This window comes from Elgaria multicarinata, chromosome 7, assembly GCF_023053635.1.
Source record: "Elgaria multicarinata webbii isolate HBS135686 ecotype San Diego chromosome 7, rElgMul1.1.pri, whole genome shotgun sequence".
NCBI classification, from domain to species: Eukaryota; Metazoa; Chordata; class Lepidosauria; order Squamata; family Anguidae; genus Elgaria; species Elgaria multicarinata.
In genome coordinates, this window is record NC_086177.1 from 12,775,725 (window position 1) to 12,787,907 (window position 12,183).

The 12,183-nt window shown below is 42.6% G+C and overlaps 2 protein-coding genes across 2 annotated transcripts in view; one reads left to right on the forward strand and one right to left on the reverse strand.

Moving 5' to 3' along the window:
* Positions 1–3,386: 3,386 nt before the first annotated feature.
* ABITRAM (actin binding transcription modulator) lies at positions 3,387–8,250 on the forward strand. Its single transcript, XM_063130208.1, has 6 exons — positions 3,387–3,616; positions 5,171–5,222; positions 6,635–6,764; positions 7,438–7,514; positions 7,591–7,660; positions 7,759–8,250. The coding sequence occupies exons 1-6, from the start codon at positions 3,487–3,489 to the stop codon at positions 7,882–7,884; spliced, it is 585 nt and encodes a 194-aa protein (XP_062986278.1). The 5' UTR covers positions 3,387–3,486; the 3' UTR covers positions 7,885–8,250.
* Positions 7,856–12,183, reverse strand: part of CTNNAL1 (catenin alpha like 1) — a 54,179-nt gene continuing 49,851 nt past the window's right edge. The window contains exons 16-19 of the mRNA XM_063130207.1: positions 11,470–11,526; positions 11,171–11,290; positions 10,159–10,242; positions 7,856–10,070 (exon numbers count right to left, since the gene is read on the reverse strand). Of these exons, the coding sequence (XP_062986277.1) occupies positions 9,900–10,070; positions 10,159–10,242; positions 11,171–11,290; positions 11,470–11,526 (432 nt within the window). The 3' untranslated portion in view covers positions 7,856–9,899. The remainder of the gene's footprint in view (positions 10,071–10,158; positions 10,243–11,170; positions 11,291–11,469; positions 11,527–12,183) is intronic.

Consider the following 12,183-nt stretch of genomic DNA (forward strand, 5'->3'; position numbering starts at 1 on the left):
TGGCAGAAACATAAGACCAATAAAAAACGCAGGTTGCCAGAGGTACAATCGTGGGATAGTTCTAAAGATAGACTACACAGACAGAAACATGAGTAGTTAGGAAGAGACTGCAGACAATTCTGTTCTGAGCTATGCATTTTGTGCACACTTAATAGTTGCAGTTCTGTCCAAATTTAGCGGTGCATATGAGTCTTAAGCAGCCAATTGGTAGAGGGTGAATAGTTTGAATCAGAACAACTTTTTCACACCATGCATATGGTTAAAAATAGAATCACTGATGGAAAGAACATCCTTCACTTCCTAGAGAGCTGGATTCTTGAGAGCTTGATGCTATGAAAAGCTTTAAGCATGTGTAACAGAATTGCCAGTGTCCTAAAGCAGCTGATTAGTGACATTTCATAGTTCAGCTTCACAGACTAGCCAGTTAAGTCATCCTTATTTTACAATACTAACTTCTAACTACATAATTTGTGCAAATTTGTCCTGATAAAGGCTTTCCGTACACCAAAAATGTGTTGTTGCTACTACTAGTCTTGTTTCAGAGCTGTCAGGGAGATACTTCGTTGATTCCACCCCCCAATGTTCATCTTTGAGATGATTGTAGATTTTTCTTGGTATCGCATTAAAGAGGAAGGCCATTGCTATGGGGCCCTCTTCGTCTCCTGCTTACTCCACAGGCAGACTAATTTGCCTGATAGATTCAGAACCCACTATAAGAGAAGTAAAGCTAGCAAGCGTATGTCCTCCACGAACGTTACCATGGCTTTTGCGTCTTTTTTTTTTTAATGATAAGCAAGAACTAATTGGGCACTAGTATATTGTAAAAAGTACTTGTCTACCTCACAAAAAACCTTGCTGTGCAAAACCATTGGCATGTTACATACGCAAATTAGGCTACACTGGCAAATTTGGGATACATAAGAACTTAAGAGATGCCGTGCTGGATCAGACCAAGACCCCATCTAGTCCAGCATTCTGTTCACACAGTGGTCAAGCAGCAGTAGACGAGGAACCCACAAGCAGGACACAAGTGCAATAGCACCCTCCTGCTCACGTTCCCCAGCAGTCTGGCAAACCCCTAGAAGCATGAACTGAATGAAAATAACGCACGTTTCTGACAGACAATCTCCCTTATTAACCCTTGGACAGAAGCATCCCAATTGGTAACCATTCCTTTGGAACTTATAAAATGTATTCTCACCTTCCCTGTTTCCAGCCAGTGTTTTTTTAAAAAAACAACAACAACAAACCCAAACTCTTACCCTTAACCTGAGTCTCAGGACCCTCATGGAGTAGCACAACTGGAGTGTCTACTAGCATCTCTGCACAGAGGCGACAAGAAGTCTTGTAAAAGCGGAGACCTTCCAGGCAGAGCTAGACTCTCAGAGCAGTGGCATAGTCCTTCCCACAGAACCTGAACGCAGCAGTCACCTTATAAAGAAGTTCACTGTTCAGGACTCTTATAACCCAAATGTGCAACCTTACCCTTAGGATTATGATTGCCCCTTCCTTTCAGAGGACAAAACAGCTCATACTTCTTTGATTGTTTCCTGCTCCCCCCCCACCTTCCTAGCAGGATTCCTGTGTGTGATAACTGTGTGATAGCCAGATGTTAAGTAGGTGAGCTCGCACTCCCCTATCCATGCTTCTAAATCAAGGAAATGGAGTGTGGTGGGGGATCTAGGCATTAGGGAAGCTGTTATGGCTGTGAAATAGTTGACACCTTAAAGCTATAGGGCAAGTAGCCAGCACTAATTCAAATTAAGCTGCTATTCTTCCTCTACTGCCCCCAAGCTGGCTACCACGTGGGGCCGCAATTAGTAGTTGGTTCTGGTCTTGTGTCTCTAGACTTCATGTTTGGGGGTTGGGGAGGGAAGTGAGGAAAGAGGCTGATAACGGTATTTAAAAGATTTGTTTGGAGGAGCGGCTTTGGCCATGGGAGGGAGGGAGGTGTGTTTTTCAAAATACCAAAGTAAAAATCGCGCCAATAATCCAGCCCTCTGAAGGTGGAGGGAAGCAGGCTTTCCTGCAAATCAGGCAGGGATCAAGGGTCTTGTAGACCAAATATGCACCCTCACCCTTATGATTGTCCCTTTCTTCAGCTTCTGCCCACCCCACGCGGGATGCCCGCACGTAGCCGCGAAAGTGGACTCTGTGGCGCCTCTAGAGCGAGAAAGTGGTACGAGGGACATCATCTGAATTTCCGTCTTGGGCAGACCATAGAGCAGTGGTGGTGAACGTGAGGTTCTCCGGATGTTAGGACTGCAACTCCCATCTGCCCTTGCCTGCACAGCCAATGGTTCTTTCACTCTTAGGTCTGTCTTCACGTGCTTTTTGAGTTTACATCTATTTAAAAACGCAAGCCAGACTTCTACGTGCAATTGAGAACGGGCTGTGAGAGCGAAACGGTGCTGGACTTGATCTTTGCTACAACCAGACTTTTGTTGGCAACCCAATCTGAAACCACACTCAGTACCACCTTTTAACCTGCAATATTGATAGCGGGTGTTCCTGTGCCAGACTGTCGTGAGCCATTCTCTCAGCTGATTATTATTAATTATATAGCACCATCAATGTACACGGTGCTGTACATTAGTAAAAGAATGAAACAGCAACACCCTGCCACACATGCTGATTACCATAAACCCGCCTCGCAATAAAAGGACAAAAGACAGCTTTTGCATTAACAGTTGCATTGGCGGTGCTAGCTTTTCAAGGTTTAAAATCCAACTCTCCCAAAAACTACATTTTCCTACATATTGGTCGAGTTCGGACGACACGCTAATCAACGGTTGTTTCCCATTCCGTTCCTATTACCACCCCACCCCACCCCCCAGTTGATTAGCATGTCCCCCCAACTCAGCCAGTCTTAACGGGAGTACGTCCCGTTGAACTCAATGGGGCTTACTTCTGAGTATACATATATAGGATCGCGCTCTTTGGTGCCGCCTCTTGGTTCGAGATGGGCACACTGGTGCCCAAGCAGAGCGATGCTAAAGTCCCGGATGTCTTCACTGATTTCTGTAGATCCCTGACTGTTAGAGCAGTACCACAATGGAACCAGTTACCTAGGGAGGTTGTGGGCTCTCCCACACTAGAGGCAGCTGGACTGCCAGGGCTGCTTTAGGGTGGATTCCTGCATTGAGCAGGGGGTTGGACTCGATGGCCTTATAGGCCCCTTCCAACTCTGCTATTCCATGATTCTACCACTGGGGAGATTTAAAAATGGCCCGTAGTGTAAACCCGGAAGCTCCCTGCCTCGAAAGAGAGACCCGCCTCTCTCCTTTCCCGAGCTCGGCGGCGGCGGCGACCTTGAGGTCATGAAGCTGTTCCGGGTTGCTGTTCGCTTAGCTCTATGGCTCTCCATATTCCCGCTCTGGCGTAGGGCTTGTGGGGTCCTAAACTCATACCGCTGAAGTCTCTCGGGGGCGAGAGTGGAGCGGGGGGTGGGGGGTTGGCTCGGCTCTCAGTTCACGCTTGCGTATCATGGCGGCGGAAGGCCCCGAGGCCCCAGCTGCTATGGCAACGGAGAACAGGGAAGGCCCGGAGGTTCCAGCTGCCATGACAACGGTGCCCGGCGTGACGGAGCGGTATTTTACCCGTTGGTACAAACCAGGTAAAGGGAGAATGATTGCAACACAGACCCCCACCCCAGAAGGGTAATTGGGGCTTGCAGGGCCAGTAGAAGGCATAGTTTTTGAAATGCTCAAAGGCAGCCCCCCCACCCTCAGCCCGGCGCGTTGGACTACAACTCCAAGCATCTCAGCCAACACGAGATCTGGGGGTGCTGGGAGTTGTAGTCCATCACAACTGGAAGGCATCAGGTTGGGGTAAGGCTGCCCCAACCTGATGCATCGTCAACTAACGGTACCAATAGCAAACCGGGTGCCGAGCGTTAGGTAGCCCAAAGAGCACATCCAACGCACAAGTAGAGGAAAATGCCAGTAGATTGCGGGGAGGTTTGCGAAAATACAATAATAATAATAAAAATAAATAAATAGAAAAACCTTCAGTAGGGCGAGCCTCCTCTTATCACTACCAAAAAAAAAACAGCCCAATGAGGACTATTCCCAGTGGCCAAGGAAGGCTGATTGTTGGAGGGTGGGGGGAGGATGGAGTACCCTGAAAGAAAGCATTGCTTTCTGGCTGTAAGCCTGGACCACATCACTGGCACACAGCAACTTTTTGTACATGCAACATTTGGTGCCACTCATCCCTTATCATCCATGCCTTTCCCTGCTGCAGAAACCTGGGGGCTGTCTATGAGTTCAAAGCCCCACGGTGGCTGCAGATTAGTGTTGCATCAGTTATATGACGCAGCTGCAGATTTGCAGCCACCATGGAGCTTTTTTTGCAAAGCTGTGCTGTTAAAAAGTTGGGGACTTACCCCAATTTCGGGCATCTGACCTTGCTCTGTGGTTGATCTGGGTGGGCGTTCCGGGCGGATGGCAATTGGCGATTGGTCACTGGAACCCGGTGGGAGGGGCTCCAATACTGGGATGACTGCCAGAAACCCAGTGCTCTGTCCTGGTGTGGGGATTAGCCAATGCCACTCCACAGGAGTAAAATCACAGGGTTTAGGAGGAACATAGTGTCAACCTGGCGCTGTATAGGCAGCGCCTTGCCCTTGGGGCAAGTTGGGATCTGTCTGTTTTCCTTATGTTGCTCTGTATTGCCAAATATATTGATAGCATAATATAAATAGTAATAATGGTATCAGTGGGACTCACACCCACTGATATCAGTGGGACTTACTCCCAAGAAAGTACATAGGACTGTAGTTTCAGTAGCAATACTACAAGTGTTAATTAACTTATCAATGCTAGGATGTTTGTCAACAGTGCCTTGTGAATCATCACTGTAAATTATTTTACATATATCTCAGTCTCAATTTAATTATCATTGTCTATATTTCTTACATTTCATTCCCCTCTGCTTTCCTTCTCCTTCCACACAAATACCTACATCTCTATGAATTTAGGATTACATTCTGTGCATCTGATGAAGTAGGCTCTGGTCTATGGAAGCTTATGCCATAAATACATGTGTCAGCCTTGGAGATGCCGGAATACTTTTTGTAGCGTTAGTAGAGGAAGGCAGTTTTATTCAGTTTCCACTCTGCACATTTCTAGTCTAGAAATTATCAAGTAATCCTTAACTTTTTTTCCAGATGTAAAAGGTAATCAGTATGAGGACCATTGCATATTGCAGCATTCTAATAGGTAAGCGGACTTACAGCCCAAGTAGATGCGTGTTTACTCAGTATGTTTATCCAGTATGAAAACACACACTGCTAGTAATGTAACATATTTTTAGCAGACATCAAACATGATTCCCACCTCAAAAGAATTGTGGGTTAAAATTATTCTGCCACTAGGTGATAATTAAAGTCTGAAGAATTCTGCTCCTCATTAAGTATTTTTCTACATTTTAAAAATGTTAGAAGACTAAGAATGGATGAGATAGCTGCAGTGGAGGAGGATCACATTTCCAGTTTTTTGCTAAACAAGTCTGATGTGTACTCTAATACTAGAAAGTAGGAGTGTACAGCATAGTGCTAAAATTCTTAAAATGGAGTAGCAGCACTGTAGGATAGGATATTGCCTTGAAGGTGTTTCCCAGATTTTGTTTACTGGTTTTCAAGACTACAGGAGGGTTCTTGTTGGAGTGATATAGTGGAGAGCATCCAACTTCGGAGATGTAAACACAACTAAAAGTACATTTTTAAAAATTCTCAGATTATTTGGATGGGCATGTGCTGCTCATCAGGAATTATATCACTAGCAGACATATACATTGACCAGTAGCCCGTGCATACTACCAGACTGGGGGCTAGTGATTTAAGTATCATTTTCTATCTACGGAACATGTAGTTAGCTAGGAAAACCAGTTTCTCTGCAATATAGATGCTGGTAGTGTGCATTTGGATGCCCCATAAAAATGCAGCATCTTTTGCATAATAGAAGCTAGAATGGCCTGTTGAGATTAGATTTTTGTCCGCCCATGTTTTCCTTATAATTTGGCATCAATTGAAGTGTAATGAAAGGCCCTTAGAAGATGACATCACAAAATCCTTTATTTGGGCCTTTATACCCACCAAAATTATTGTAAGAGTAGGAATATTAAATACTTTGGCTGTCCAACTCCATGCATCCTTACTTGGAAGCAAGTCTCTTCTGATTTGACTCCAGCAAAGTAATTATATTTTTGAACTTTCTTTGACTAACTTCGCTCAACAGAAGTTTTATTTACCGTATTTCTTCGATTCTAAGTCACTATCGATTGTAAGACGCACACTAATTTCAGTACCACCAACAGGAAAAAAGCTTTGATTCTAAGAAATAATAAACGCACCCGCGATTCTAAGACGCACCCTGTTTTTAGAGATGTTTATATGGGGAAAAAGGTGCGTCTTAGAATTGAAGAAATACGGTAGTAATAGTATACACTTTCCTCCCCCTTCAAATAGTTGATATTTGTACAACTAAGCAGACTTAAGCAAGTGTTTCTCTTGCTTAAGACTGTGACTTTCCAGAGTAATGTAATTTACTGTATTCATTTCCCTAGTGTTGCCAAGTTGTTAGTTCCTGAGAGGGGACAAAATAGGTAATTGTTCTAACTTCTTTTCTTGTAGAATCTGTGTCATCACTATAGCAGATGCCCATCCTCTTCTTCAAAAGAAAAAAACAATTCAGAGTATTAGTTACCAGATCAGTGCCAACTGCAGCAGGCTGCAAAATAAAGTCTCTGGAAAATCTAAACGGGTGAGTATGGTTCATTTCATTTGTAATTTAACTGAACACCCAGCTTTAAAGGTGAGCGACTCAATCAAGTAATCTTTTTTTTTTAAAAAAAAATGGCTGATCCTAATGACTCAGAGTAGGATTTATTTTAACATAAGGATTGGTTAGCTATCCTGTGCTTCTTGCTTTTCCTTACGGGGCCATGAGTAATGGGGGTGGGGGTATGTGCTGGCAGATAGTTTTAGAAGCAGGCCATTTTTAATGCATGATTGTGAGTCCTGCTTTTTCAAAGTGGTCTGCTGGCCCTTCCTTTGTGGGAGCTTATGTGGGAGATTGTGACCCTATATGGGAGGAAGGGGAGATCAGAGTGCCATAAGAGGCGGCTCTCTGCTCTTGTTGGTATGATCCAATCTGTCTGAATTCCCTCTACTGCTCATGCTGGGAAAAGGGGAGCAGAGCAAGTCTGAGGCCACTTGCTTATCTACAGAGAAGACAGGAAGGAGGACAGCTGGTTAAAGCCAGGCACAGCAGTGTCCTCTTACTCTTAGATTGGAAGGAAGACAAACAGCTGAATAAAGTGACATCCCTTGAATTTAAGTATTAAAAGCATATCCATTGGTGTAGGAATGTAGTCTCTTGTTGCTTGTCCTTTTCTCACAATCCTAATTAGTTGCAATGCTATGTTTCTATCCAGGGTGCTCAGTTTTTAACAGAACTCGCCCCTCTGTGTCGAATTTTGTGCTCTGATGGAGAAGAATATACTATATATAGGTAAGTAGGTGGAGTTTTGTTTATACTGTGTTGCTTTTACTGATCTTGATTTTTCTAAACTGGAAATTCTCTGCAGCTGTATAAGAGGGAGATTGATAGAAGTGAATGAAAAGATTCTGGACAATCCATCTCTTCTACAAGAAAAGGTGAGTATTTCAAACTAGATTTTAGCCACATCTCCCCCCCTCTGTACCCTCCCTCTGCTTTTCATCCCACTTCTCCTGTGTGTGTTTTTCCCCCCTAGCCTTCCACAGAGGGATACATTGCAGTTGTTTTACCAAAGTTTGAAGAAAGCAAAAGAATAACCAAGGGGCTTTTGACGCGAAAAGAATATGAAGATATTTTGTCAAAACGTTTTAATTCCACATGATAGAATACACAGAATGAGAACAAAATATTTCATAGCAGAAAAATGAATTGTTTAAGACAGTTTCCAGTTTATCCCATGATAAAGTGACTTTATGGGTTTTCATACTTAAAATTTGGAATAGCAACATGACTGAAAAGTTGTTCATTTTCAGCCAGATGAGGCACAATCAAGACAGTTTTTAAGCACCCAGAGGCTCCTTTATTAATAAGGGTATCAATCATGTACTTAAATTTCTCCCAGTGATCTCAATAGAACTTCAAAATACCTTAACTGCAGTTCGACCATAACAGTACTGTTGTATTTAAAGGAGCAATGCCAAAATACTGCCTTGTTTCTAATGTCAATAAAATCTTTTATTTACCAGTTTTCCATCTATATGATCATCCTCTACTTTATTAGTAAAGCCCTAAACTTACAGCATATCATCAATTTCTCATTACAATATTATTACCTTGAAGGTTTTGTTGTTGAAACATACACCTGAGTGAGGTACAATGGATGATAGCCAAAGCCAGAACTAGACACTCACTAGCCTGCGTTGGCTTCAGATGCGTAAAGTGTGTCTGGCAGGGCGGTAGAGGGGCCCAGAATTGGCAGGACAAAAATGATGAGTGGGATTATCAAATTTACCTCCACTTGCCACTTTTCTACACATGCCACAGATGGGAGCAGGCACAGGACTGGGGTTGCAGAGGAAAAGAGGAAAGTAGGTGGTAAATGGTTACCTACCAATTACATTTGTTCCTTAGCCCTACTTTGTATGTTGGAGTCAAATGGGATTGGAAATCCTCTGTTTACTACTGATTTGCTCAGTTTCTATCCTAAAGATAAGGTAAAAGATGAATGGCATAGTTTATCGTAACCATATCAATCTTTTTCTAAGATTCTCAGTTTACAGTATTCCAGATGGGGGGGGGGATGAGTGGTGATACTAAAAACAGTGAAATGTAGGACCAGTGCACTCAGTGATATCTCAGTTAGTATAGCAAGCATACATATATCTCAAACAAGCTTAGAGAAGATTTTTTAGTCTTTACGGAAAAAATAATGCCCTTTGTAGTGACTGACCTTAATAACTAGACCTTACTTCCAAATGGAATGATAAAGCTTAAATTGATAACTTTGTTCTACCACCTGCTAAACTTTTCATTTACGGCTAGAATCCTAGGGAGCTAGTCTCACTAAACCCCTTAGAACTGACTTCTGATACAATTGCTTAGTTCGCACCGTAAAAATTCAATGAATGTAAAGTTGTGTAAAAAGGAGCAAGACAAAAGCAAGCTCTTAACTGTAGCTGGCTTTATTAGCACTAACGATCTTCTATTTGTAGGCTAATAAGGTGGTAAATATATTTGAGAAAAGTGAGGCTTTCAGAAGGCTTTCATCATTAAAGCTTTCTTGTAATTAACTATGCTTCTAAGGGGCATGGATGCCTTTGGACCTCAGTCGCTTAAGAGATGTAGCCTGCCCCCCCCCCCCCCGCCCCCAATTGCCCACCAAGAGGTAACAGTGGTATCTGTGACAACAGAACTTGTTGGCACGCCACATTAGGAGAAGGGGGGGGGGGGTCAAGAGGCTTAGCCAGCCTCTCCTTTTTCTACGCAATAACTACTTATAGACCAAGGTCCTAGGCTCACGCTAGTGATGACTGTTAAACAAAACAAAAAATACCAGTAGTTTTTCATGTAGCATATCCAAGACTATCCAGTTCATGTGCATTAAGCATCCATAGCAGCATCTTTGGGGTTGAAGAATAAGACATTCATAAGCGTATTTGATTGCAAAACTAGCCGTGTTAACAGTGAACAAAAAGTTATTCACCTTGCAAAAAATGCAGCCATTAAAGCTGACTTTTGCTTTCGTTAACTGCCAAGTACCATGACATCTATTAGATGTGAAAAGGTTACAACAGCTTTTTCTAACCTGGTTTCACCTTTCTCAAAAGAAAGCAATCAGGGGGCGAGGCTTAGTGTACAACTCCCTTATGGAAATGTTTTCGTTCCCAAATAAGCGCGTTAGAATTGTTTGTTCTCCAAAACTGTGAGGTTTGCTACATGTTGTTCCAAGGATTTGATTCCAAAGGGGTCGGTTCTCCCAGCCAGGCCTCTGCCTTCCCTTACAGCTGCATGCAAGCCGTTTTCTCTCCAAGGATGATGTACTCTAAGATAGCCATTTCCTGCTTTGTGCTGCAATACATGTATTTAATAAAAAATAATTAATGCTCCAACCCAGAAATGCACTCATTTTACCACGTTTACATGCATGTCAACTCACCTTTCTTAGTAACTTGCAGCTAAGTGGAAGAACTTGGGCCAGTGTATCCAGAATATACTTTGCTTTATGAATACAGGTGTCCACCTAAATACATAGCAAATTCGGGGTGGGGGTGGGGGGGAGAGTTCATGAAACATTTCCATTTAAAACAGTGGCCTTTGTTTTAAACGTTTCTTAAGTACACTTATTAGTGGCTCAAACTCCACTACAGTTTATTTCCCCCCTTTGGATGTTTCCTCGTCCCGGTTTCTGAAAGAAGTAAAGCACATGATCTCGCCAGAAGGTACCTTGCACAAGTAGCGTTGACATGAACAAGACGTGCACAAGGACATGATATTGCACCTACAGAGCTCCAGTTTACTTAAATTGGCCTTTTGCAGAATATCCTACTCGATTGTGCCCCGAAAGTGCAGATGCTAACTGATTCAAAGACAGTTAAGTCCTATAAGTAGCTGGCTGGATTTTAACCAATTGATCAATTACAGTTTTCATCACCTTAAAAGTGATTTTTTGTTTTGTTTTAGAGTTCTTAAAAAGGTAACTGTTTCCCTTATAAAACATACACTCACATATTAAAGAGAGCCTACCATTCACAGCTATTGAGAGAAGGAAAACAGCCTTTATTATTTTTATTAAAATCGTGAAGTAAGCAGTATGCTGACCCATTTGGAATGAGCTTCATGAGACAATTCCACCTGTCGGTATTTCAGCCATGTTTCTAAAACAGGAGAAATACTTGAGCACCCTTTTTTATAAGGTGCTGACGGCATCAAGAGACTTGTAGATAAAAAAATAATGATCAGACACATATTTCTTTGCTGACATGATATTTCTTGAGCACAAAATTTCTTTCCAGGCTAATGGGAGGGCTGCTTAATTTTAGTAACTTAGCAGCATCGTATACTCTCAGTACATTCTATTCAAGACTCAAGATACACAACCAAAGACTAGGTTTTGTTGGGGGAAATGTTTCCATAGGAAGACTTTGTTTAAAACTCATTAAATTGCTTACCTTTGTAAAAGTTGCAGTTTTACCCTGAACAGGGTTTTTAGCTGTTACCTGAAGCTGCTGATAAACAGGGACCATCTTGTCAATCTCCTGCAGAAGCAATGGTTTATCATCATCTTCTAGCTGAAACAGATGTCCGGCAGTGAGACACAGCAAACATTACAGAATCTATATAATGGAAGACATCTGTAAAGCATGAGGAAAAGCAAAGGCCAGAGACTTCTAGTATTAAAGCATGAAGACTGGAGGTGTTTGTTTTTTAAAAAAGCAACTGTTTTAATATTTGGGGAGCTGTACTGTACCTGGTTAGAAAATGCAAGAAGAGCGGAAACAAGCTTTAATCCTTCTACAGCAAAGGCCTAAGACAGAAAATTGGAGGAAAGTTAAATACAAACCCTAAGAACATAGGAATAAAAATAAAAGCCCTGCTTTCCCCTCAAGTGTGTATACTAGGCCACCCAATGTGTGACCCAACTATCCGAGGGCAGTCCAGAACAATACTTCAGTTGTTTTTCCAACCCCACACAGGGAAGAGAAATAAGGGGTTTTCAATCCTTGTGAGCTGCCGTATGTAGCTGATGGGCTGTTTGGCTTATTCTTCTTTTTGGTAATATTGCACATACAAACATGCACCACTGGCCAGCTGCACTCTCTTCTGCGGTCTGTCCTGGCCTGCAGGTTGAAGTCATCCAGCCAGGGTGGGGTGGAGAGACAGGCTCCTCCAATGGAAACTGACAAGTTTGGGTGGCGATAAAACAACATCCTCCTCACCGAAATACAATTGAGGGAAGGATACAAAATCAACTTGCAGTGGATGAAGGAAGCCCCAGCTCCCCTCCCAGCCATAATACACAATCCCCAAAGAAAGTATAAAAATACTAATATGTATGCAAACAGATTGACTTGTTAGATACATTTTTTAAATTTCCAATGCTCCGTCAGAGGAATAAGGTCGAGGGGAAATATTAATTTGAGCCTGAACAGCTGTTTTCATTAGGCATCCCATGGGCATCATA